The 24,654-nt window shown below is 40.9% G+C and overlaps 1 protein-coding gene across 1 annotated transcript; it reads right to left on the reverse strand.

Annotated features, from left to right (window-relative positions):
- Nucleotides 1-11,400: 11,400 nt before the first annotated feature.
- Nucleotides 11,401-23,702, reverse strand: wnt3a (wingless-type MMTV integration site family, member 3A). Its single transcript, XM_061693210.1, has 4 exons — nt 23,596-23,702; nt 18,070-18,311; nt 12,037-12,302; nt 11,401-11,880 (listed from the first exon to the last, which is right to left on the reverse strand). Exons 1-4 carry the CDS (start codon nt 23,700-23,702, stop codon nt 11,401-11,403), a joined length of 1,095 nt encoding a protein of 364 aa, XP_061549194.1.
- Nucleotides 23,703-24,654: the final 952 nt, after the last annotated feature.

Here is a 24,654-nt window from a genome sequence, read left to right on the forward strand (position 1 = left end):
GACATGACGACATGATCCAATTTATGCGACTCGGAAATGATTTTTAAACTCGCGGCATTGAAAAAGATAACGAAAATCAGCCCAAAAAAACGCCGAGCCCCCCTGCTGACCAAGACCTTCCAATTAGGGGCTAATGTTATCTATATTAACCCTTCGCACCCCCCACCCTCCTTTCGCACCCTCCCCGTTTGACTTTATTGAGGCAGCGGAGAGGGGGACGGTAGGGGGGTATGCCGTGGCCTCAATAAAAACAACACTAAAAAGCAATTACAGTGCTGTGAAGAATGGGACTTGTCAGTAATTTGCCGTCTAAAAAGCGAGGAGATTGCAGGTCTGGGGCCGATTGGAATTCTGAGCCTGCAGTGTAGTGTGGGAAAAGCAGTGGGAAGGCAAGCGCCGCCCTTTGTGAGCTAATTACTGGAACTAGCAGAGGCCAGCGCCAGGCCCCGCTAATGATAAGCCCGCTCCTGCGCACCCCGCACCCCGCGCCCGCCCCCGCTTGCCACCTTGTCACCGATACGGCCCATCTCACGCCGTCGGGTCACAAAGGTGCCGAGGGGAGCCCAAAATTGTACTTGTGGAAAAGTACTGTTACTTTAAAAGTCAAATGTAGGCCTCCAAATAATTGAGTAAGAGGAAGTGTTCAGTGAAACAACTGCTCAAGTCACTTTAACGAGAACAATAAGAACAGAAATAGCATGAATTAAGGCAAATTCAGCCACGAGAAATGGTCTTAAATGACCTTTTTTTGGGGATAACACTCACGACACAGCATAGTAGGCTCACCAGGTGGAGACGACAGCTCAAAAAGCGAGTTTGCTCAAGTTTGAACTGGCGTTCTCGTAGGCTGAAATGTGGCCATTTTTATGCCAGACCCACCTGTAGATGTTTCTGTAATCGTGTCGAATGTGACGCCTGATGCTTCTGACGCTTCTGACTGCAAGTCGCACGCCGTTGTTTCTCTCTGCCATACGTCACGTAAATTTGTCACTTCCAAACTTCCAAGCAGAGACTTCTGCGGTCATGTGACTGCCGGCCTCAGTTTGATAGGTGAAATGAAGTCAAACGTCGCTCGTGGTTACGCTGTATCGGTGAAACAGAGTCAAGTGACAGAAATCTCTCTGATAAAACGAAACAAATAGATGGCCCAAACAATAATAGCGAATGCACTGCATCTCAACGTAACGCATTCAAAGTAAGCTTCTTCTTAACAAAAATACTCAAGTAAAAGGAAAAAGTATGTCGCATTGAAACTTATCTGGCAAGTGCAATTCATCCAAAAGGTTACTTAGGTGAATGTAACGGAGACAAACCAAAAGACGATCACACATCGGAGAGGACGCTCACTACACATGCTCAAGCTAACGACATCATCTTCACTAAAATATATAAATATATATATATATATATATATATATATATATATATATGTGTGTGTGTGTGTGTGCCCTGCGATTGGCTGGCAACCGGTTCAGGGTGTACCCCGCCTCCTGCCCGATGACAGCTGGGTATATATATATATATATATATATATATATATATATATATTTTTTTTTTTTTTTTTTGAAAGTCAAAATGTTATACATTTAAGTTTGTATTTTTCAAGAAAAGTCTGAATCTTATAAAGATAAAGGTGTATTTTCCAGAATTGTTTTTTAGAAAAAGTTTAAGCGAAAGTAATTTTCTTCAAACTGTACGCATTGTCATATTTTTTAAGAAAATGCTTGTAAATGATTAGAATAAAGCCATATTTTTCAAGTGTAATATTATTTGGACAGTAATAGTCTTTTTAGTAGTCACTTTTTTTTTTTTTTTTTTTTTTTAAGAAATAATAATCTTATGAGGTGGCACATTGGACGACTGGTTCGAGCGTCTGCCTCACAGTTCTGAGAACCGGGATTCAATCCCCGGTCCCGCCTGTGCGGAGTTTGCATGTTCTCCCCGTGCCTGCGTGGGTTTTCTCCGGGCACTCCGGTTTCCTCCCACATCCCGAAAACATGCATAGTAGGTTAATTGACAACTCTAAATTGCCCGTAGGTGTGAATGTGAGTGCAAATAGTTGTTTGTTTGTATGTGCCCTGCGATTGGCTGGCAACCAGTTCAGGGTGTACCCCGCCTCCTGTCCGATGATGGCTGGAATGGGCCCCAGGATAGCCGCGACCCTTGTGAGGAGAAGCGGCTCAGAAAATGGATGGGTGGATAATCTTATGAGGAAAAAGTCATGTTTTTTTCACAAAATAATCTGTCCAAACGCTGTTAGAATTAGAATATGTTTTGGAAAAAAAAACGTTTTTAAGAAATAAACAAATGTTTGAAATATTATAAATCAGAACTTTTGAAGACAAAGATCATATTTTAAATTCATATTTGAATGAAGTGACTTCATTAGAAAGTTGTAATCTTATGACAAAACACTTCTGCTCTGTATTATATATAAACTACAGAAGACTGGAAAAGGGGTCGATTGGGCACTTCCTGCCTTCGCCCCAAATGGAAACGGCCAAGTGGAAGCAGAAAAATAAAAAAAATAAAAAAAGACGAGTGAAAGTGCTGCTGGCGATGCAGGTGAGCTCATCCGACCTGTTCAACTGCTCGCGACTGCACACACACACACACACACACACACACACACACACACACACACACACACACACACACACACACAAAGGTGAAAAGGTGACTAATGAGTGATCATGTCTGCCTCCTCCCCATTGCACCTCTGATCCACTGACGACCTCTCGTCATTGCCTTCAGGCACCCCCGCTCGAGCGGCGTCTGGGCCGGACCACCACATCATACGGCGACAGTGACGTGATTGATACCCGAACACGCACGTGCACCCGCCAAGTGCGTAGAGATGTCTCCCGCACGACAACCCCCCCAGCGGCTCCTCGTCATCTGGCTGACGGTCTCTTGCAAGTAGAGAGCTGCCGAGAGGTCTTTGTTGGCTGCCGCAATACTTCAAAAGGCCGTCGCCTCTCTTCACGTTTCATCCTGATAAACATCCATCTCGTTCAAAGCGGGCGACGCGCTTCGCACCTTCGTCGTCTTGAAAAGGCAAAATACGCCTCGGTGACCGCGTCGCCTTCAACGCGACTCAAACAGCTAGTAAGGCCACACTGACGGGAAAAATAAACATAATTTTTGTGGACGAATATCATTTATTTTTGAAAGAAAAGTCGTACTTTTTAAAGAAAAAACATTTTATTTTTTAAACGAATATATTTTTTTATATTTCTGGAGGGGAAAAGTTGTATCTTTTGAGAAAAAAAGTGATTTTTTTTCATGAAAAAACTTGGACTTTTTTTATCCGATCAACGGTTCATCATGAAGCAAAGCAAAAGCAAAGCCAATTTATTCCTATAGCACATTTCATGCACAAGCACAAAGTGATGATTCTTCTTCTTCTTCTTCTTTTCCTTTGGGCTTGTCCCTTTAGGGGTCGCCGCAGCGCGTCATCCTTTCCCATGTAAGCCTATCTCCTGCATCCTCCTCTCGAACACCAACTGCCCTCATGTCTTCCCTGAGGAAAAAACCCACCATTTTCTTCTCTTAAGATTTTTATTTTTATTTGTATTTTTTTAACCAAGTTATACCCTTATGGAATACATTTGTAATATTGTTTTTGAGAAAAGTCACATTTTTTTGGGTCATTTTTGGAGGGAAAAAACCCCAACACATTTTCTACTTACTTGTACTCGATACAGTATTCGTATGTGACTGAGTACCTTGAAATGCATTCACTTGTCAGTGTCCGAGCGCAACTCCCCCACATTCCCAAGCAAAAAAGGACATCAAATAAAAAAAGGCTCAGTGATTGCAATGAGGTCCATTGTGTTGCTTTTATATGGTTATTGGCCGCCAGCGCTCTCACTTTGGCCGTGTCAAAGTTCTCACAGTCGGGAGGACATGATTCCTCCTCTGGCAACTATCTGCTAACAATGTCCGTCTCACGTGGGTGACAAAAGCGCGGCCGGCGAGGTGGAGGGAAGCACCCCGGAGGCGCTGCGGAGGCCGCGGGCTTTCTGTCCATCCTGAGAGCTGTTTCATGTTTTTTTTTTCCTTTTTTCCTTTTGGACCTGTTTACATCCTCATTCACTTGCCGTGAATGCTGTCAAAGGGCCACGCAATGAGCTGCTCCTTACTTCAAGCTTCCTCACAGACTCAATACAGGGACATTTGCATGGTTTTCACCCAAAAATCAAAAAGGTTCTTGTTGTTTTTATGCTCAACATTCTCGAGGGAGGGTGTTAGTTGGGTGGTTGGTTCCTGTTATTTGTCCAAAAAATTACTACATTACAGCCAAGACAGATGCAATTTAATAATGCCGCTTTTTTGTTGCACATTACTGTACATGCTTGGCTCCAATTGCTTTTGTATTTCACTTCAAAATGAGAGAAACTGCAAAGCAACGCCACAGCAAACACATCAGTCAGTCATATTTTTTTACAATAATGTTCTTTTATATTTTCAAGAAATCAGAAAATATAATAACTATATAATTCATAATATTAAGGCGGTGGAGTTGTATTATTTCAAGAAAAAACTCATACAGAAAAAGTCAGAGTTTCAGTTTTAAATTTTCTGAAGTATATTATATATTATATATATATAATTATTATTATAATATTATTCGAGAAAATTCTTTTTTTCTTTTTCTTAAAAAAAGAAATATAATAATGATACAAATATTTTTCAGAAAAAAATAAAATGTACAAATATCATTTTTATATTTAAAAACATTTATGTCTGAAAATAATAAAATAATTACATTTCTCAAGAAAAACTAAGAAGCAATATTTTGTCAACAAAAAGAACACGTTCTTCGGAATGTTTTGATAAAATCTGTCGTTAAAATATTTTTATTTTATTTTGAGACCGAAATCTTATAGTGATGATTTTTTTGGGAGGAAAACAGGTTTATTTTTATTTTTTTTAGAAAAATCTATTTTTTTATTCAAAAAGTCGGCTTTTATAAAAATAATAATGCATAATACTTTTCAAGAAAAACTATTTCTTCAAGCCTTCAATCTTCAATAGTCTTCAATAAAAATCTTTTTTTTTGTGTGTCTCAAAATTAAAAAAGATAGATTTTTAAATTGTCATGTTTTTCTACCCGTAATCTTGTGAGAGTAAGTTTTTATTTTTGTTTTGTTTTAAATTGGTACCTTAGACAATATTCATATATATTTTTTAAGTCTTATTTTCCCACCGCAGAAGGGTACCTGGGAAATAGAAGTGTTATGATAACCATAGAACGAGAATTGTAACTTACTGCGACAAAGGAATGCATTTGGCTGCTCAGTCCAACATTTTCGATTTTTATTGACTTATTCACCTGCTTGATTAAAAGCAGCCTTGAATATATTTAGTTTCTTTCTGGAGTAGCTGGACATCAATGAGAACTTCTCATTGATACGACTTTTTGAATGGAGGGCGTGTGTGTGTGTGTGTGTGTGTGCATGCGTGCGTGATAATGGGGTTAGATATTATTAGGGCCTCCAAAACCACTATGAGGGGTCGGCAAGCTGAGCCGGACCACTGGTGGGCTCCATTCACTACTCTGGACCTCTAATCTTTCTTTTTTTCTTCTTCTTCCACTAATCTAAATTTCTAAACACTCATTTCTTTCTTTATATGGCATTGGGGAGGGGGGGGGGGGGCAAGATAAGCATCTTTTTAACGAGTCTCAAAGGACTCAAAAGATGAGTCTAGCTTCTTTCATTGATAAACCGGCTGCACGTTTGAGTCCAAGATCTCTTTTTATGGCCATAAAAAGTCATGCTAATAACTATAAAGGTTTAGTCAAAAATAGGTTACACTTCCAATGACAATTGCAATATATGAGACACACAATGGCTTTGCACGCAGGATTGGCTGCAGTCAACCGTGAGCCTGATGAGGACAAGCCCATAGAAAATGGATGGTTGGATGGATAGATATTATACAAATTACATATTATGTGCAACCCATATTATGTACACAATGCCAACTAGCCTATATCTGATATAGTTCATGCAGAAAAACCCTATTTTTTATTGAGAAAAATATTCTGTGAAGATTTAGTGTTTCAGTCAGTTCTTTCAAGAAAAACATTGTTATCATATAATGATTAAGTTTTTTTTTTTTTTTTTAAAAGATGTAAACAAGAAAATGGTCACATTTTTTTCGAGCATAAGAACCTATTTTTTTAAATTAAAATAAAGTTGTATTTTTTTTAGGAAAAAAAAACATTTTGAGAAAAAAAAGCGTGACTTTTCCCCCTAATTTTTTTTTTTGACAAGTCCATCCTTGTAAGAATGTTATATAATTTAAACAAAAGACTAGTGTTGTTGTTGTATGTTGAAAAAAATTTATCTTAAGGATAAAGTTGTATTTTCCCAAAAAAGTCATAAGTCATAAAGTCATAAGAAAGAAGTCATATTTTTAAAGTAAAACAATCATTTTTTTCAACTTATTTTTTCATTAAGGGGCTCTGCTTTTGTAGATGTTGCAGCTGCGCTTGGGCGTATCTTGATTCGTGCAAGTGCAAGACTCGCTGGCGTGTTTGCCAATTTGGCAGACCGGTGTGTGCCAAGATGGGCGCGAGGGCGTGTCCTTTGACAGTTTGGTGACTGAAAGTGGGTCGAAGCTTACACAGAGTCGCCGAGTTTCATAACAAAGTCTTTTATCTATAACCGCTCCATCCAACAAACAGCATGGATGTTATGTTTTTTTTGTTTTGTTTTTTGTTTTTGTGATATTGGCCTCTTGGAAAAGTTGTTTCAGACTTATGTATTTCCCACATAATATTATAAAATATGCTATAAATGCCACCACACTGGGAACAATTATACCAAGCAAAATTCTCCCAGAAAGCACACATGTAAAATGTTAAAATCCGTAAAAAAAAAAAAAAAAAAAAAAAAATAATCCATTTAGCAGTGCAGTTATTTGAAAAAGACAGACGCTTGTCAACACGTTTTGACTGTTTATGGTGTTTTATTTTGTTGTTACAGAGTTAAAAATCGACAAGGGCGATGATGCCTGCGTGCAGTCAGTGTGAGACCAGAAATGGAGCCGAGGAGGCATTCAGTGTCGCCACTTACAGCGTTTACATATACTGTACAAATGCAAGGCAAATCAGTCTACCAAAAAAAATAATAATAATAATTTCTGTAAATATATACTTTCACTTACTGATATATACATAGCGGACAATAAATAATTGTAAAAAAAAACCAAACAAAAAAAAAGAAAAAGAAAATTGCAAACTCTAGTATGTACAAAACTTTGGACTTTAAAAAGGAAATTAGAGCGCAAATATTAAACTTATAGCATAATGGACACAAGCACATCAGGTTTCAGAAATACATCAGAGGACATTAATAGCGTGATGAAATTATCTGTACTGCATCTACAATTCATCTGAAAATAACTTTTATGCTACATTACACTTTTATTAGGTACATCTGCACAATCTAATCATGTCTACAAAATGTATCAAAATATTTGCCGTAGCAAAGATAATATTGCTCAATTTAGTTTTTAGCTTTTTTTTTTTTTTTTTTTTTAGAAAAAGTTATATTTTATTTATTTATCCTATCCAGTAAGAGTTGTAGTTGGTCAAGAAAATATTTTTTGGGGGGGGTGGGGTGGGAGGTGAACAGTATTTTGTGAGAAAATTATTATTTTTTTTATTTGAAGGAGTTCGATTTTTTTCAGATTATCTCATTTTTTTGAGGAACATTTCTTTATGAGGAACAATTGTTGAACAAATCGATATATTTTAAGCCATATTCTTAAATTGGTTGAACTGGTATGAGGAAAGAAATCAAGAAAAAAAAAGTTCCATTTTTCTGAGAAATTTTTTTTTTTTTTACAAACAAGTCATAACCTTAACCCATATTATTCAAGAATGTTTTGTTTTTTCCTGTGAAAAAAAGTAGCATTTTTCAAGAGAGTCTAGTTCTTGAGAGAAAAAGCCATATTTTTCAAGAAAAAGTATTTTTATTCAAGATTATTATTATTTTTTATTTTGGTTTTTTTCCGGGGGGGGGGGGGGGGCAATTAAAATAATAGAAAGCCTTAATTAGATTGTTTAAGTGTACCTAATAAAGTGGCAACATGACCTCTCGATTCAGCTTTCAGTCGTTTTTACTCGAAAACAAAACAAAACTAAACAAAAAAAGAGCGGCCATGAGTCATCTTAAATTAAAAAAAGAGCAACAAGTCAAATCACGTTTGCTCTAATCACCCCACAAAGCAAGAAGCAACTCAAATAAAAACAACTCAAATAAAAACAACTCTATTTTGGTTAAACTGGAGAAGATTACTGTATGCAACAATTAGTCCAAACTTCACATTTTCCAAACGATAAAACACACGTCTTTCACAGAAAGAATTGGGAAAAACAGATATACAAAGACATAGTGTATGTAAAAACCTAAAACCAGACAATAACAAACAAACAATGACAAACAAATATTATGTTAACTTAGCAGCATTAAAAGACAGGAACATTTGTTAGCCTCAGTGACGCTGCTTTTTTTAAAAAAAAAAATGTTTTTATTTTTTTTAATTCAGGGAACAAGAAGAGATTGCAGAAGGCTCATCACACCTTTTGGTCATCTTTTCAGCACAACTGCACGCTCTCCATCCACATTGTGCATGTCCCCAAAACGTTATTTATTATATAAGTTATTTTGTGTTGCTTGAACGGAATGTTTACCCAAATACAAACGATTCTGCGAGGGAGTATCAATGTACCTAAAGGACTATTAGGGGCCACACTGAAATGAAAAAAAAAGAGAGAGAATAACAAAAACAATGATGCAAATAATATTGTCATTTTATGAGGAAAAACATAATCATTTTATGAGAATAATATTGTAACATGACATAAAAAAGCATATTTTTCCTCATGAGAAAAAGTTGACATTTTATGGAAAAAGTCATAATTTCACAAGAATAACATTTTAATATTACAAGATAAAAGATATTTTCGTCAAGAAAAAGGTCAATTTAATTTGAAAAAAGTCTGGATTTGACAAGAATAAATTCTTCTATTCTGAGAAAGGTGAAAAAAAAAAAAAAAGATAATAAAGTCATGATTTTCCGGGTGCTAATTTTACGCGAATAAAGTTGTGATATTACAATAAAAAAGTAATAAAGGATGACTTCTATTACCTGAATAAAGTCACAATTTTCTTTCATTTTAAATAAAATGTTACAGTGCAGTATTACGACCATAAACCCTGCTGTTACGGGAATAAAATTGGGATGTTACAAAAAAACAATATTCATAATTTCGAAGTCATAAAATGGAATGAAGTCATGATTTTGGAAATTTTACGGATTTTGAGAAAAAAGTTGTAATACTGTACTGTATTTCCAAAATATAGGACAACAAAGTCAATAATTATGAGAATAAAGTTGTAAATGACGATGAATACTTTTCAACATTACATCAAAGAAGTTATATTTATCTTAGAAATGTAATATTACGAGAAGAAAGAAATTCTTGTCATAAAAAAGTCATTATTATTATCATTATTATTATTATTATTCAAAAAACAATATTGTAATAGTATGATAATAAAGCTTAATTATGATCATAAAGTTGTAAGATTTAAAGAACTACAAGTCCAAGAAAATAGTCGTATTTTTTCAAGAAAAAGGTCATGTGAAACATTGTAAAATATAGAAATAGTGAAATATTGTGAAGATTAGTGACATAAATTACGAGAATAATCATGAAGTCATTTTCCGAGAAATGCAATATCACAAGAATCAACTCTTACCGTAAAGTTGAAACGTTACGATGATAACGTCTGCATTTTCTGCCAAATTAAGTTGGAACTTTATTGTGCAGAAATTAATATATAAGTAAAAGTTCAAATTGTACTTTTACTTCTTGTAATATTCTGACTTAATTCTCATAACATTATGACTTCTTCAATGTCTTTTTTTTCATTTCATTGTCACCCCATATTTCCTCAGCGTACAGTAATTGAAAATATATATATTTTTTTATTTTTACAATTTGTTTTTTTTAAATAAATAAATGCCCCCTCATCACAAATATCTCGCCGTCATATGAGACATTACTAATACTGATAAAAGAAAGGCGAACACAAGCCTCATATGACTTTATGGACACAAGTGCTGGACTTTTAGCGTTTGTTTGGGGGGTGGAGCTTCCTTGTTGGTGTCTTTGGTTGGAAAATTCCATATATATATATATATATATATATATATATATATATATATATTTGTTTTTGTTTTGTTTTGTTTTGTTCCCGGGAATGTTCTTGTCATGCTTGGCATAATGCTGTTAATTTAGCTTGTGTAAAGCGAAATGACAGCTTTTCTAGAATAAGATTTACTCAAAGCAGCGCTTCCTTAAGCGAGGTACTCACATACCGATAATCGGACTAATTTGAGCATTTTCCCCTCCTTCCGATCAAAGTCAACAATGTCCAGATTATCGGATGGCTGAAAGATTATCCTGTGGGGTAGGGTAGCACAGCACAATTCAGGAACTAATTGCAAACCTTCCATGGGAATTTATCGAAATGGACAGCGATAAACCAGGAATTGAAGGTTGTGTCTTAATTGGGGACTTGAGTTCAAAGATTTGTTTCTAAATAAATGATATATGTTTGAAGATAATTGCTGGAAATATGCAAAGAAACAAAATGATGTCGTACTTGATTGTGGAGATATAACAAACGGGTTTTCACCATTTCAGTTTTCCTGTTTTTTGGGGGACGTGGCTAAAATGGTGCATAGCGACTTACTTTCGAGTTCGGAATGAGTCGCCTCTCCGTCACTACATAAGAGCGTCTTCATTCGCATTAGCGGTTATCCTGCGCAGTTAGCTAGCTAGCGATGCCCACAACCCAAACAAAGTATCTTCCCTTTGGATAGTCCATTGGCGTGGCCCCTTTGGAGTGCCTCATTGTCAGCCATGAGTGCATGCACGTCACACAGAGAAAGGCGAAAGAGCGAGGAGGAAAAAAAAAAAAAAAAAAAAAAAGCAAATGTCCAAATTGACAGCCAGCTGGTGCACTGGGATTTCAGACTGGCCTGGTTGCTTTAGAGCGCCTCGTTGTCACAGTGTGGAGAAGCCACGCAACAACCCAGTGGGATATATTCCAGCCACCGGAAGAGTTTAGCAGATTTATTTATTTAAAAACCCCTAACATCAGAACTGCGAGGCCGATGTGTTAACCACTCATTCGCCGTACCGCCAAGTCATACTCTTCTCAGCTAAACTACACGGAAGACAAATAGACAACATCTTTTTTAAATGAAAAATAAAAACACCAATGTGGTGTTTGACATTTACCAAACAGTCATTTGTGGGACCGGCGGTTCCGGTCCAAAGTCTGAAGCTTCAAGATGGAGGAGCAGGTGTTATTTGCAGGTGTGCACATCGTAGACCCTGACGCACTCCTGACAGCTGACGTAGCAGCACCAGTGGAAAATGCAGTGGCACTTCTCCTTGCGCCTCTCCGTCCGGGTGTTGTGCCCGCGGCCGCAGCACAGCAGGTCGCAGCCGTCGATGCCGTGCGACGTCAGGTTGCAGACGCGGTCGCGGGTGCCGAACGAGCCCGTCTCGGCGTTAGGGTCGCAGAAGTTGGGCGAGCCCTCGTAGTACACGAGGTCGCGCTCGGTCGGGGGTTTGAAGTAGTTGTATCTGGGCCGCAGGGTCTCCACCCAGCCGCGCGACTCCTTGTGCTTCTCCACCACCATCTCGGAGGCGCTGTCGTACTTGTCCTTCATGTAGTCGCCGATGACCCTGAAGTCCGGCTGAGACCACCAGCACGTCTTCACCTCGCAGCTGCCCGACAGCCCGTGGCACTTACACTTCAGGAAAATTTTGTCATTTAGAGACTGAGGAGGAAATAAGTAAGACGTTTCTTCGTTAGTGGGAGGACCCATCACCAAGCTTGCAACTCAGTTATCACTTAGCCCATTATTCTTTTACTGTTATTAAAAAGGACAACTTCACCATAGCAATGGGCGCAACAAGGACGCAGGTGAGCTCACCGTCCGGCCGGCTTCGTTGTTATGGCGATTCATGGCCGAGCGGGCATCAGGACGGTTCTCCCTCGCGTCGGCGAACTCCCGGGACACCATGCCGCCAAAATCCACGTCTTCGCTGCAGCCGCCCCACTTCCACCCCTCGCCGGGGGGGCCTTTGTGACGTGTGTCGCAACCACAGATGGTGGCGGAGCCGTCGGCACAGGCCCGCGTCACCGCAAAGGCCACACCGGCCGAGGCGATGGCGTGGACGAACGCTGACTCTCGAGTGGCTGGAAGGAGAAAGATGCCACAAACGTATTCAAACAACTACACAAAGTTGTCATGAAAGACAATGTGAAGTTGGTCGCCCCTTTGTAACAGCTTCCATTCTTCAGGGATGAACCCTAACCCTCACTAAACTAAGCGCTAGCGGGGAGGCACAACAACCCTAAAGGTTTCTTTATGCTCGCACGGGCGGCGACCGCGCTAACATCACTGCGGGCGCAATGTACTGCAGTTCGCCCCCAAGTCGGGATGTCACTACGGCTGGTATTGGCTCGGACGCCACAGGGTGGAGTTTCCTCTGCACTTTTTGGCCATTTCCGGTAGCCGTTTTTACTTTCCTTTCAGTAACCAGGAACAACAATGGTGACCGTGCAACAGTGTCTGCTAGAACAAATGGACCTAGATGACCAAATGATACATTGAATTATGCTGCGAAATCGATCGGGAAGGCGGCTGCGTAGATGGTAGGTAGAGCCGAGGGGCACGCTGAGTACGTCATCACAGCATGTGACTAAAACGGACCAACCACGAGAGATGATTGATGTCGACCACGTGACCGTGGGAGTATAAAGAGGCCTTAGCCTCTGATCCTAACCCTAATCACAACTGTAACCTAGACGCTACTCTCCAGCTCTAACCCCCTAACATTAACCCTTACCCTAACCACAACCCCATACCAAACCAAAACACAACCCTAAACCCACACAACTAACCTAATGTCAACGCAACTCTTAAAAAAGATCCAGGTAAAGGTCAATTTTTTCAATGATTTAAATTTGAATTTAATTTCAAAAGGAGTGAGGTATGAATCTGAGTGCTATTTTAACAGACTAGCCCCCAACCCCAACAGTTAGCCAAACCTTTAACCGACCTAACCGCAACCGTAAACCCAAACGCAGCCCTACCCAAACCGAAACCAAACCACTAACCCAGCCATAGCAACCTAACCTGATGCAACTCGAGCGCTGAAAACGCTAACCTGACAGATTACCCAAGCACGATGACTAACCGAATCGAAACACAACAAAATGTTGGCACAAATCCACATACGTCTAGTTTTCAAGTTTTACATTCATTTTAGAAACAGTATTGCTTGGATCTGAGTGTCATTGTTGCTGAATATTTCCTAACCCTAACAGCTACCTTAACGCTGAAACGAACCCCAACTCGACTACCGAACCGCATCTCTAACCCCACCCAAATTGAAACCAAACCTCTAACCTAACTCTAGCACCTACCAATAACCACACCCTAACTCAGCCTGAGCCCTAACCACAAAACTAATGTATACCTCACCACTTCAAATGTTAATGCAGCTCCATTTCAAGGTCCAAAGCGAGGATTCTTTTTTTTTTGTAGAGTAATATTATATAAATGATAGGTAATCAAATCACCTTCTTCTTGTGGATATTGCTACACTGTATGAGTTTACTGATGGAGAAAGTAGGTCAAACCCTGCTTATATAATCCCATTTTGCATAACTTCACAGGCGAACATCTGTAAACACACGCTAATGAGACCCCTTGTAACACGTTCAGGTGGTGAACTTCCATCTCAAAGGTCATTACTGGTGTCGACCACATGTGTTTAAGTAGCATCCACAAAAGGTGCCAGTGTGGGGCTTCGATCCTCCCAGACATCAATCGTCATGTCTGTGAATAAGGCCAGCGAGGACCTTTGTCTCTCGGCTGACATAGTTAACTGATGACTCATCAGGCATCATGAGAAGAAGGCACGGGCCTGACAGGCCTATCATTAAGAGACTCAATTAAGCTTTTGAAAGGTTAGGAAATGGCTTCACACACGGTAGCAATGGGTGTCCAGATATCCGAGCAAATGTGATCGCAATTGTTGTATGACCCGAATCACATCTTGGAATACTTCTAAACAAAAAACACAAAAACAAAACAAATTCACGAGTGCATGTTTCTGTTGAAGATCAAGAGTAAACGAGCAGAAAGAAAGGGACAAGTACAAAGCAAAAGGCAGGAGGAGCTCCTCCCTTACAGCAGGTTCCAACCAGTTTAAGGACTAAAGGGCATTAGACAACAATGACGCAAGAGAAAAGGCCCACTGTCATACGCCACCACCCACTCCACACTGCTACAGTATAATCAATCACCACACTGCCATAAATGTAACAGAATCGTAACCGTCAAAAAGTACAGGCTGGCGATTTTATGAGGTTGGAAGGCATCTGTGTTGATCAAATTAACTGCTGGAAGAAAAAAAAAAAACTTATGTGTGGGATTTTGCTGTGTATCTGGTCTGACAATTGCAAAAGTAAAATATTGATGTGAGATTTCTGACAAATCATAATTAAATGGCTAATTTAGAAACCCAATTTTGAATCCAACTTTGAAATTAAACTTTGATTTAACTAATCTGCTCACAACACTACATTCATGATTCAAAGTTGTTGGCACTGGGTTTATTAAAACAAATTAATAGTGATCGGCTCATCTTTTCCCCATTGTCGCTGGTCTTCACAACAAATGTGAATGGGGAGGTGTGATCTGAAGCAGAGGTGTATTTTATTCTATTAGTTGTTTAGCTACTGTATTTGCGGTGCATGCAGCAGAACTGCTGTGAATACCTCGTGTTAAAATCACCACAAGGTTACAAGATACAAGATACAAGGTTTTAATTGGAACCAGCGGATGATAATTTGTTAGTCTAAAGGGGTACAAAGTGTGCCTCTAACATAGAACCCTGATGAACTCCTTTGGCAGCTTTGTATTGATGCTTCAGACGATAAGTGAGGGTAGGGATGAACGGGACAAGGAAAAGAGGATTATCTTGGGACAAAATGAGCAAAGGAGTAGACCCGGGAACCAATTAAACAGGCCCTGGCGGTGAACGTGGAGATGTTAACCCGAGAAAAAGGATGAAATGCTTAGTGATCAGTATATTTTTTGTAACACTTGATGTTTTGGGAAAATACAGTGCCCTTACCTTCCAACATCTCATAACTGTTTACAAGTTAAAGGAAAAAGCAGTGTGAGGTGGGCTTCACAAGCCTCGTAAAGATATTTGGGCGATCAACATGGGGTTGACCTTTGGGGCCAATTACACCGACAATAACATTTATTTCACCTGCTCTCGCATTAGTTCCACTGCTTGGTTTTAAGACCAATTGATGGCGTTTCATGACACTTCACATCCCCTGACAGCGCTTCCCCACCAAACTTTGCCAAACGCAGGCAGGCCAAGTGGTCCCTACGACCTGCTGGGGGGTTGAATCCCCTATTGTGCCTCCACTGTCACGCTGTTTTAGCCCCACAAAGGCTCCAGATATTTTATATGAAATTTGCCCTGGCCGGTGATTAGTGGGGACCAAGTTAAGTCATAGCAACAGAGAACTATGCATTGGCTGGACCCTGCTTGTCGGCAGACGGGGAAATCCCTATTCAAATGGTTTAATAAAACAATCTAAAGGGCGTGTGAATGGGGAAAAGCACTTTTTCTCCTGCTTAATCTCATGGTTGCAAAGATATTGTGCTCCGAGCTGAGCCCAGCAGGGAGTGGGGCTAAGGTCCCCCCATCAACTCCATTTGCCACACCCCTTCTTTCTTTCTTGCCCAGAGTTAATGATATACCGGTGTGCTAGCTTCCCTCCCCCAGCATGGTGAGACATACGTTTCGTGAAAAGCAGAGACCTCTTAGCTCATCCTAAATACTTACACTTTCCCATCCTCGGGACACAGGTCATAACCCGTATCCCCCGACCTTATCCTTGTCTGGTTGAGAAGGGAACGCGAGATTTCAGTTCATCGGAGTGCTGGAGCCTTTCATCCACATCACTTACGCATTGCGTCAATCGAGTTTCCGATCGAGCTCGTAATGGTTTGAGGTAGGAGTGACGGTGCACCCCTATACCTGTAATACCTGCAAAATTACCACGGAAGCCTCATTTTGTTTTAAAGGGGCTCTGTAATTCTGTCAACTGATGGCAGGGAGGTGTTCTGCAAATACCAGGAATGCCAAAAACAGCTCCGGGATCGTCTTGTTGCGCTGAGAACACCTGCACGTCTATCTGTTACCTTTCATCACGGGCAGATTCCTTCGGTGCATGTTTTGACACTTTACTTCATGCAAATTAATGAGTGCTGACGCAGAAGCAGCCCGCAGGCAGGGCTGGCGATTCGGGGTGCGGACTGAGCGACAAACTGAGGGAAAATGATCGACAACATGGCAACTGTTTGACCGTATGACGTGACGTGTGCCGTCATGCCACCCTCAGATCACGTTTGATCATGAAAGGAGGTCACTCAGCTGAAAAGTTGTCCAATATGACCAGTCTCCGTATCGTGAAGGTGAGGATTACGAGGGCCGTTACATGTAGAAAGTGAGCCCTATAAAGACGCTTGCTCCCCTTTGGCCCAAAAGGAGCAGGAGGAAACGGACACACTACAGTCTGAATTGCAGACAAACAGACACCAGTGAGGACAATGGGCCGGCAGCACAGACAAACACCAGCATCAATCAAATCCAATGAAATGGAAGTCCACTCCTACTAAGCCCTATCAAAGGCCTGGGAGCTCCCGAGTCATTCTTCTTGGCCTCTGACAAAGGCACTTAATCCAGTCACTTTGACCTCTCACATTATTAAGGGCTTCACTGACCTTAATCCAATCAAAATGATCTACTGAAGCCCAGTCGCTGCCTCCCCTTTAACACTCAGCGCCCCAGCAATTTGGGCTCGGGAAGGTGGGGAGCAACGGGGGGTGGGAAGGGGGCGATGCGGTGGCATTTTGTTCCACAAAAGGAGCTCGGATGGAGAATCCCTCTTGCCTCCTACTCATCCTCAAGCCTCCTTATTACTGGCTCAAGCGTTCATTAAGTGTTAAGGGGTTGAGAGATTAAAGCAGCCGCTCAGTCTAACCTCAGTAAAACTTCTGGTAGCTGGGTGATAAGTTCAGAACGTTAACACCGTTGCATATTTTGAGCTTCGGAATCATGTCGTTTAACCTCGCGAGCCGTCGCTATGAGCTGAGAGAAAACTGATTGGTACGTGAGTATACCTTGGTCATAGGAAGTCAGTGGTGCATTTACATTTGAACACAGATATTTATTTATCATATCGCTGGCGTCGGGCAGAATCCTCGCAGCACCAGAACCACCACTTTTCAGGAAACCCACATATTGACGTTAGTTGAGCCAATAACACTGCGTCGTCAAAGAGAACCATCCATTTTCAACACTTTAAGATTCAACTGACAAAAAATGAAGACAAGCTCCCATTTAACTAAATAGACACGAAAACAATACTGCCTGGATTTGTTTTGTTTGGAGCTTCTTTTTTTTGTTGACTTGACATTTGTCTGGAAGTTGCCATTCTTTCTCACTTAAAGTCAACATATTAGACAACACGCCTCCACAATTCAGTCTGAAGTGTTGTAAAAGGCGCTTCAGAGGATCAACATCAGAACAATCACTGGGGATTCCCTCTTAAAGAAAACGCCAACAAGACCCAACGTAGTTTGATCGTATGCGTGATTTCAGGCATGGTGTTGTCTTCGTTCTATGTAAATAAGGATTTGAATGAGCATAATTGCTGATGCATGCGTGAAGAGCAGGTTTTTTTCTCCCCCTCTTTCTCCTCAGGGTGGTTTGAGAATGTGTAATGAAAATCACATGCAACACTTGTCAAACGGTCTGTTGAGAGGCCACAAAGAGTCAGAGAAAACCATTTTCGGTACATGAGTCAAACGGCTACAGGGTGCCACTTAGTTGGCCTGTTGGGCTAGGAACAAATGAAACAGAATTACCTTTGTCCAACACTGGTCCAAAAATGGCCAGATTGTCACTGACGGTGGTGCAGTTCCAGCGCCGCCCTCTGAACTGGTGTTGGCACTCCTGGATGCCAATCTTCACCCCTTCCGCCACGCTGGGCATGATTTCCACGTAGTTTCGGCAGAAGCGTAGCTGCTTGGGCACCAGCCCTGGAATGCTGCTGCAGAGAATGGGTTGCGTGCTCAATGACGAGTACTGGTGGCCCACCGCTAGTGACCTAGATGCAGAGAAGGTCATTCATGTTTTGAGTTTTAGCACCTGAAAAGTTGAGAATGATTGCCCTGCTAAGGGAAAGAGTGATTTCATGTCTGTGGGTGTGTGATTGCAAATTTGAGTATCAGATGCTAGCATGCTAGGTGTCCTCCCCACCTCGCAGCCACCTGGAAATTGCAAGCCTGCCACCGCAGTGCTTCTGTCTGAGATGAAAGTCCACCATGCATCTCCATGTCTTCATAGACCTTAAGCTGACAACCAGGAGAGCTACACCTTGTTATTAGCTGTCCGCACACTTAACAGGCCTCCAGCTTAGGCTAATAAGAGTGCAAACGCTACGTCGGAACTTCAGAGAGCGTATCAAGGCTAAAACACACACACAGACAGACACGACTCGATTCCCCCACCTCTCCGCCTTTCTTGTTTTCCTTTGAGAATGAAACAAGTGCAAACTTGGTTCACTCAATGACATCCTTGGTATTATTCGCCTTCCCTCTCTTGTTATCTTCATTATTTCTGCCAAGTGCAAAGTGCCAGCCAGACAGGAGGTTATTATTATTATTATTATTATTTTTGTCAGCATTTGTTTCTTACCAGCGTCAGTCAAAAGCAACTAAAACTTTGTGGAGGGCTGGGGAACCTGTCAAGGACGAAGCCGCGACATTTCGGTGCGGATTAGGGATGGGAAATGCATCATCATTGTGAAAACTTCCATCTTCCGCGTCGTTGTCAACCACTTTTGTAAGACTGGAGTGGAACATTTTGGACTGTAGCTCATGTCTGTTCAAATCGACTACAGTTATCAGCATTTTTAAACTAAGGTGCTCGACTTTATCCGCTGGCTACAGGAATCGATCATTATCTCGAATCATTATTGAGCCTTGGCGGAGGTCTGCGCTCTATCGTCTTCACTGCGTCCTCTCAATCGACTCTTCGGACTGGAGTGGAACAATACAGACAGTAGCTCATGTGTGTTCCAATAACACATCAGCGTTTTAAAACTAAATTGCTCTACTTTCTTCCGCTGTTGACAGGAACTCAGTGCTATCTCGGATCCTTATTCAGCCTTGACGGAAATCTATCCTGAGTTAACGTCTTCAACTGCGTCTTCTCAGTTATCAGAAATCCACGAGAGTGGATGCCCATTATTTAAACATTTGCCATTGTCTCTTGCCTATTTGGATTACCATTTTCTATAACAACTTGAACTGTTGACCTGATTATTCAACTCACTAAAATCAATATTCAGAGTGCTCGACACAAGTCACAACAGAGATAAATTGTTTAAAGAACTTCCCCCACTATTATCTTTGACAAACGCCCTGCAGGTTGGCTGCAAAGTGACTTTTTGGCAAGTTTGCGCTCCATGTCAGCGGACTATTAAAGATGTCACTAATCTTATGATCCACCCAAATGATATCAGCTGCTGCAGCATCCACGCAAAGGTAGAACCCAAGCAGGTGTAAAAGTGTTTGGCTGCCCAGCGAGCTCGCTATCTGTTGACCTTTCGTCCAGAGACTAATCACAACAAGATTAGCAAAAGTCCTGACACTGGCTTGAGGCTATTTCCTGGAAAAAAAAACTCCCAGTGGGAAGCCCGAAGACCCCCTGCTTGAGGGCGCCAAACAAGCTGACCTTGAATACCTCCATTATGCCTTCAGGTGATCAGAATGGCATATAAATTGCACGTTGAAATTGGAATTTCAAGATTACATTCGGATGTTGTCGGGCGTCACGGCGCGTCAGTGAGTGAATTACGGTTTTGCGGGCCCTCGAGCAGATGTCAGAGCTATTTGTCGCAGTAGTTCTGGCAGAATGTCTCGCCTCATTTCTATAGTCAATCACAGAAAATGTTGAAAATTGCCCTGGAGGAAGTCACAGTCGTCTGCAGCATCCGCCAATAAACAAGAGCGTCGCTATCACATATTGACCTCTCTTTGGCCCTTGTCACTCCACACACTCCCCCCTCGAACAGCCGTCACTCCCGGCAGAAACCCCGAGTCCGCATCCCAGAGCGCAGCAGACTTTTGGTTCGCTCCCTCTCACACGCACAACAAAAGAGTGCAAATGCAGAGGAAGCCCGTGTTGACCGATTCATCACAGGCTCATCACTGTGATACCGCAGGGGAGGTGAAAACAAGCGCCGCAGGCTCGCATCTTTAAAGAGCCGCTTGTCACTCACATCCTGAACCTCCTCCACTTCTGCTGCCTCGCAGGAAAAAACAACAACAACAACAAAAAAACAGTGACGCCTCTGACATTTCCGTCGCACTTGTATTTACATTAATAAATCCTTCAGCACCCATTGTGCAAACATTGCTGAAGAAAATTCACAAATTCGCATTTGGGGAATTTGATTGAGACGTTGGACGTCTGCGACAGGAGCATCACTCAGGTTGCTTCGTTTCTCCGGGAGCCGAAAAACGCGACAAAAGTATTGGGACACCACCCGTCCATTACGTAACGGGAAGGAAGTAACGATAGAAGTCTTGCAGAGTTTCTACAAGATTCTGGAGTTCATCTGTGGTAACGGCTGTCCATTCATCCAGATTTGTCAGCTCAGTGGTCACTGAAGTTGGACTTGAAAGATGGCCTGGCCTGCCAGTTATGTTCTCGTTCATCCTAAAGATGTTTGATGGGGTTCTTCCACACCAAACTCCTCCAGGCATAGCTTTAAAAATAGTCCTCAAACTGTTTCTACTAAGTTGGGAGCATGCAAATGTCCAAAATGTCAAATGAATGATAAAGTCAGGGAACCAAGGGTTCACTTTGGGTATACCTGAAGAAAAATTGTTGGAACAAACGTGATGAACACTGCGTTCGATACACTCGAAGTAACTCGGGGCTTTCATTGGTTCAGATTCCCAGTAACAGATCCTGCTCGCAAGCTGCGAGGAAACCAGGGGTCAGTAAAGGATAAACTGCTTGCAAATAAACACTTAAGCGAAACACACATCGAATACAATTATTTGTCTGGGGACACACTTGCCCCTCACCCACCCCCCACCGTCTCATCTAAGCGAATCCAGCGCAGGTTTAATGCATATTTCAGCAAGCCCAAGCAGGGCGCTTCAGAATTACCACTTTACTCGTGGGCCCCAGGGCCTTGGAGCCGACTTTGACATCAAGAGAATATGTTTGGGAAAAGGAATGTGCGGCGAGCTTTCACCTCCAGGTATTTATCTTCTAAAGGTGGGGTGGACTCGAAGGGGGAAGGGGTTGGTGGGTGCCTTTTTTTTTTTTTTTTTTTTTTTTTTTTTTTTTGGCGGGTGCTGCCAGGCTATGTCATGGCAGGTTGAGGGGAGACAGCGCGTCTTACGGGCACCTAGGCCGGAGAGCGACGCGGCGGCCTCTCTCGGCTGAACGCCAGGCGAGCGCTTAACAAATGCAACGTTATTTGACATGGGATCAGTTGCCACGAAACAAATAAATAATTCCTTCTAAGAAAGCTAAAACGATTACGTCAGAGCGCGAATGTTTGCGCTGGTAGCAGTCGTGCAGCAAACGGTTCTGTTTGCTTGTTGTCCTTCCTTTGAATCAAACTCGATCCACCCTCCAAAATCAAACCAGTTCAAGAGCTGCTTTGGAATTTGCTGCTGCTATGATGACACAATGGAAAACAGCCTTCCATTCATTGTGTGCTTGATTTGCCACAAACTATCTCACACACTGACAACCTTAAAAACATTGCCCATATCAGGTGATAATACACCGATGGATGAAATTGTTTTCCCTTTTTTGGGGGGGAAAACCAGGAGCAATGGTCCTGATGTGGGTCAGCATTTTTTCCATCTAAGGCCCAAAATGTTATATCAGGATTTCCTTCCAGCTGAGCACAATCATGAGTTTCTCATCACTCCAAGCAGCAGGGGACCTGTTACAGGAAGATACACCCAATATCCAACCATGCGCAAATATTGAATCATAAAGACAATAATTTATCTTTTGTTTGTGATGTTCCATAAAGTCTACGCTTGCCGCGTGTGACGCACGGACACATCGCGAGAGCCGCATTAGAGAAACTCATTTGAAGTTATAAAACACACTGTAAACTGGAATGTACAGTAGTGTAAAGTGCCATTGAGATTTCCCAATGTCACCCCAAAAAGTTGAGATTTTCATTTCAGTTCATTTTTATTGTATTCAGTAGATATTATGCTGTTAGAAATGCATATTGGGCAAGCTCCCAAACGTTTTTTGTTTTTTTTTTGGGCAAAATTCACTGCAAGTACAGTATATGCAAACACATTTCTTTTTGTGCTAATATTAGCATTTAATGAGCACATGGTGGACCTTCACTTAGCAACATGATTCATTTAGCGAGCTAACTGTGCACTGTTCGACGAATAAACAGTATTTCACAAATGAACAAACATCTCAGACAGAAAGTGAAAAAATAAAATAAAATCAAGAATCGACCGATCCACACAGTTTGTCGAAAGCGGTGTTTGTGCACTAACAAACTTCTATGAAACTACAACTTCCCTACTCATGAAGAACAAAATATTGGAAATGCCTCTTAGACTGATGTAACGCGTTGCAAAAAAAAAAAAAAAACCACAACATAATTCCAGACATCAATATTATCTAATTGATTGATACAGCTCATTGATACAGGTATGTGTTCCACATGTCAACTCTGGTAAATTACGGAATGTGCTCATCAAAAGTGTCACTTCAAATATGAATGGCAGCATCAAAATACCCAAGCATCCCAAATGTGGATGACCATCTAGCACCCCCCCCCCCCCCCCCCCACCCCCCCACACACACACACACACTCACCGAAATTTTGCACCTGCTGTACTTGCAGTAGGAAAAGTTTGTCTTTGGACACCCCCTTAAAAAAAAAAAACCAAAACCTGCCTAGCAGATGTTTCTCATGCATGTTGCAAGTTTTTTTTTTTTTTAATTTATTTATCTTCCATTGTGATAATGATCTACAAAAAAAAAAAAACTGAATTGAAACACCTGAACAATACAAATAAAATAGAAAAAAAATAGAAAACTTTTTTTGAACAAAAATTACAAACACACAAACGGGAGCCTTCTGCAGAAAATAATAATAAAAAAATATACAAAAAAAGAAATAAAAAGTTATGCAAAAAAAAAAAAGTAAAATTGCAAAAACTAATAATAATAATAAAAAACGCACCAGATGAATGAGACCCTTCTGCAAAAATATGAATTCAAAATATTAAAAATACGTTACATTTAATAGATAAACCATTTTCTCAACAATCCGCACACAAACTTTAGGTGACTATTTGCGTCCAGAAATGACTTACCACCAGATGGGATAACTTGCCATGACACGCGTGAGCCCGCAGAGCAACAAGAGGAAACAACCAGCGAATATCATCCTTAAAAAAGTTCGGTCGAACCTGTCCACCATGAATCAGCCTGATGCTGACGCGGAACCAAAAAACAAACAAACAAAGAAACAAACAAACAAACAGTGGCGATGATGATGACGATGATGACGACGACGACGATGATGATGGGATCTTTATCTCTTTGCGCCAATCAACTCGCGTGTGGCAATCATTCCGTGGCAGAAGCTGACAGTCATATATTTAAAAAAAAAAAAAAAAAAAAAAAAAAAAAAAAAGTGAAAAAGCTTCCTTGCTTCGTTTTTTTTTTTTTTTTTTTTTTAGGACCCAATCATGAGGAATTGCCAAAGGCTGAACTGCGATGATGTGTTCCCGAGCTCGCTCGCGCAAGGAGCCAATATTGAAGATGTCTTTCTTTTTTGGAGCTCATTGAGAATTGCCGTGCGTGTGATATATAATGTAGTTTAAAGGGGGGAGAGGGGAGGGTCCGAGGGGCTTTTAAATAGACATCGGAACCCCCGCGGATTGCGTAGCTATAACAACCTGTCCGGATTTCACTCCCTGGCTTGAAGCTTCTAAAATGCAGAAATAAATATGTGTGAATTGCTCCGGACCATTATTGACGTCTCCAAGGGATTTTTTTTTTTTTTTTTTTGTGGCAGTGCCTTCAACACGAACGAGCCCCCTTTTCCCCTTTCATGTTTAATATATGGCTTTTTTTTTTTTTTTTTTTTTTTTTTTAAATATCCTAATGTATTACATACATAGCAGTTTTTTATATAGAGAATTAAACAAAGTCGTAGTTTACGAAAAATCAGCGAGAATCTCAAATAGCTAACTTCGTATGCATCAAGTTACAAGGAGCTTGTGTCACATTTTGACGTCATAAATGGTCCCAGCTTTGCCGGTAATAAACATGAAAGATGTGTTCCCTTTATCTTGGTTTGTATCGAGTGCAAAATTACATTTTCTTTTATTATTATCATGATTCACATTATTCTTTAATCGAGCCGA

Source organism: Phycodurus eques, chromosome 13 (assembly GCF_024500275.1).
Source record: "Phycodurus eques isolate BA_2022a chromosome 13, UOR_Pequ_1.1, whole genome shotgun sequence".
In the NCBI taxonomy this organism is placed as follows: Eukaryota; Metazoa; Chordata; class Actinopteri; order Syngnathiformes; family Syngnathidae; genus Phycodurus; species Phycodurus eques.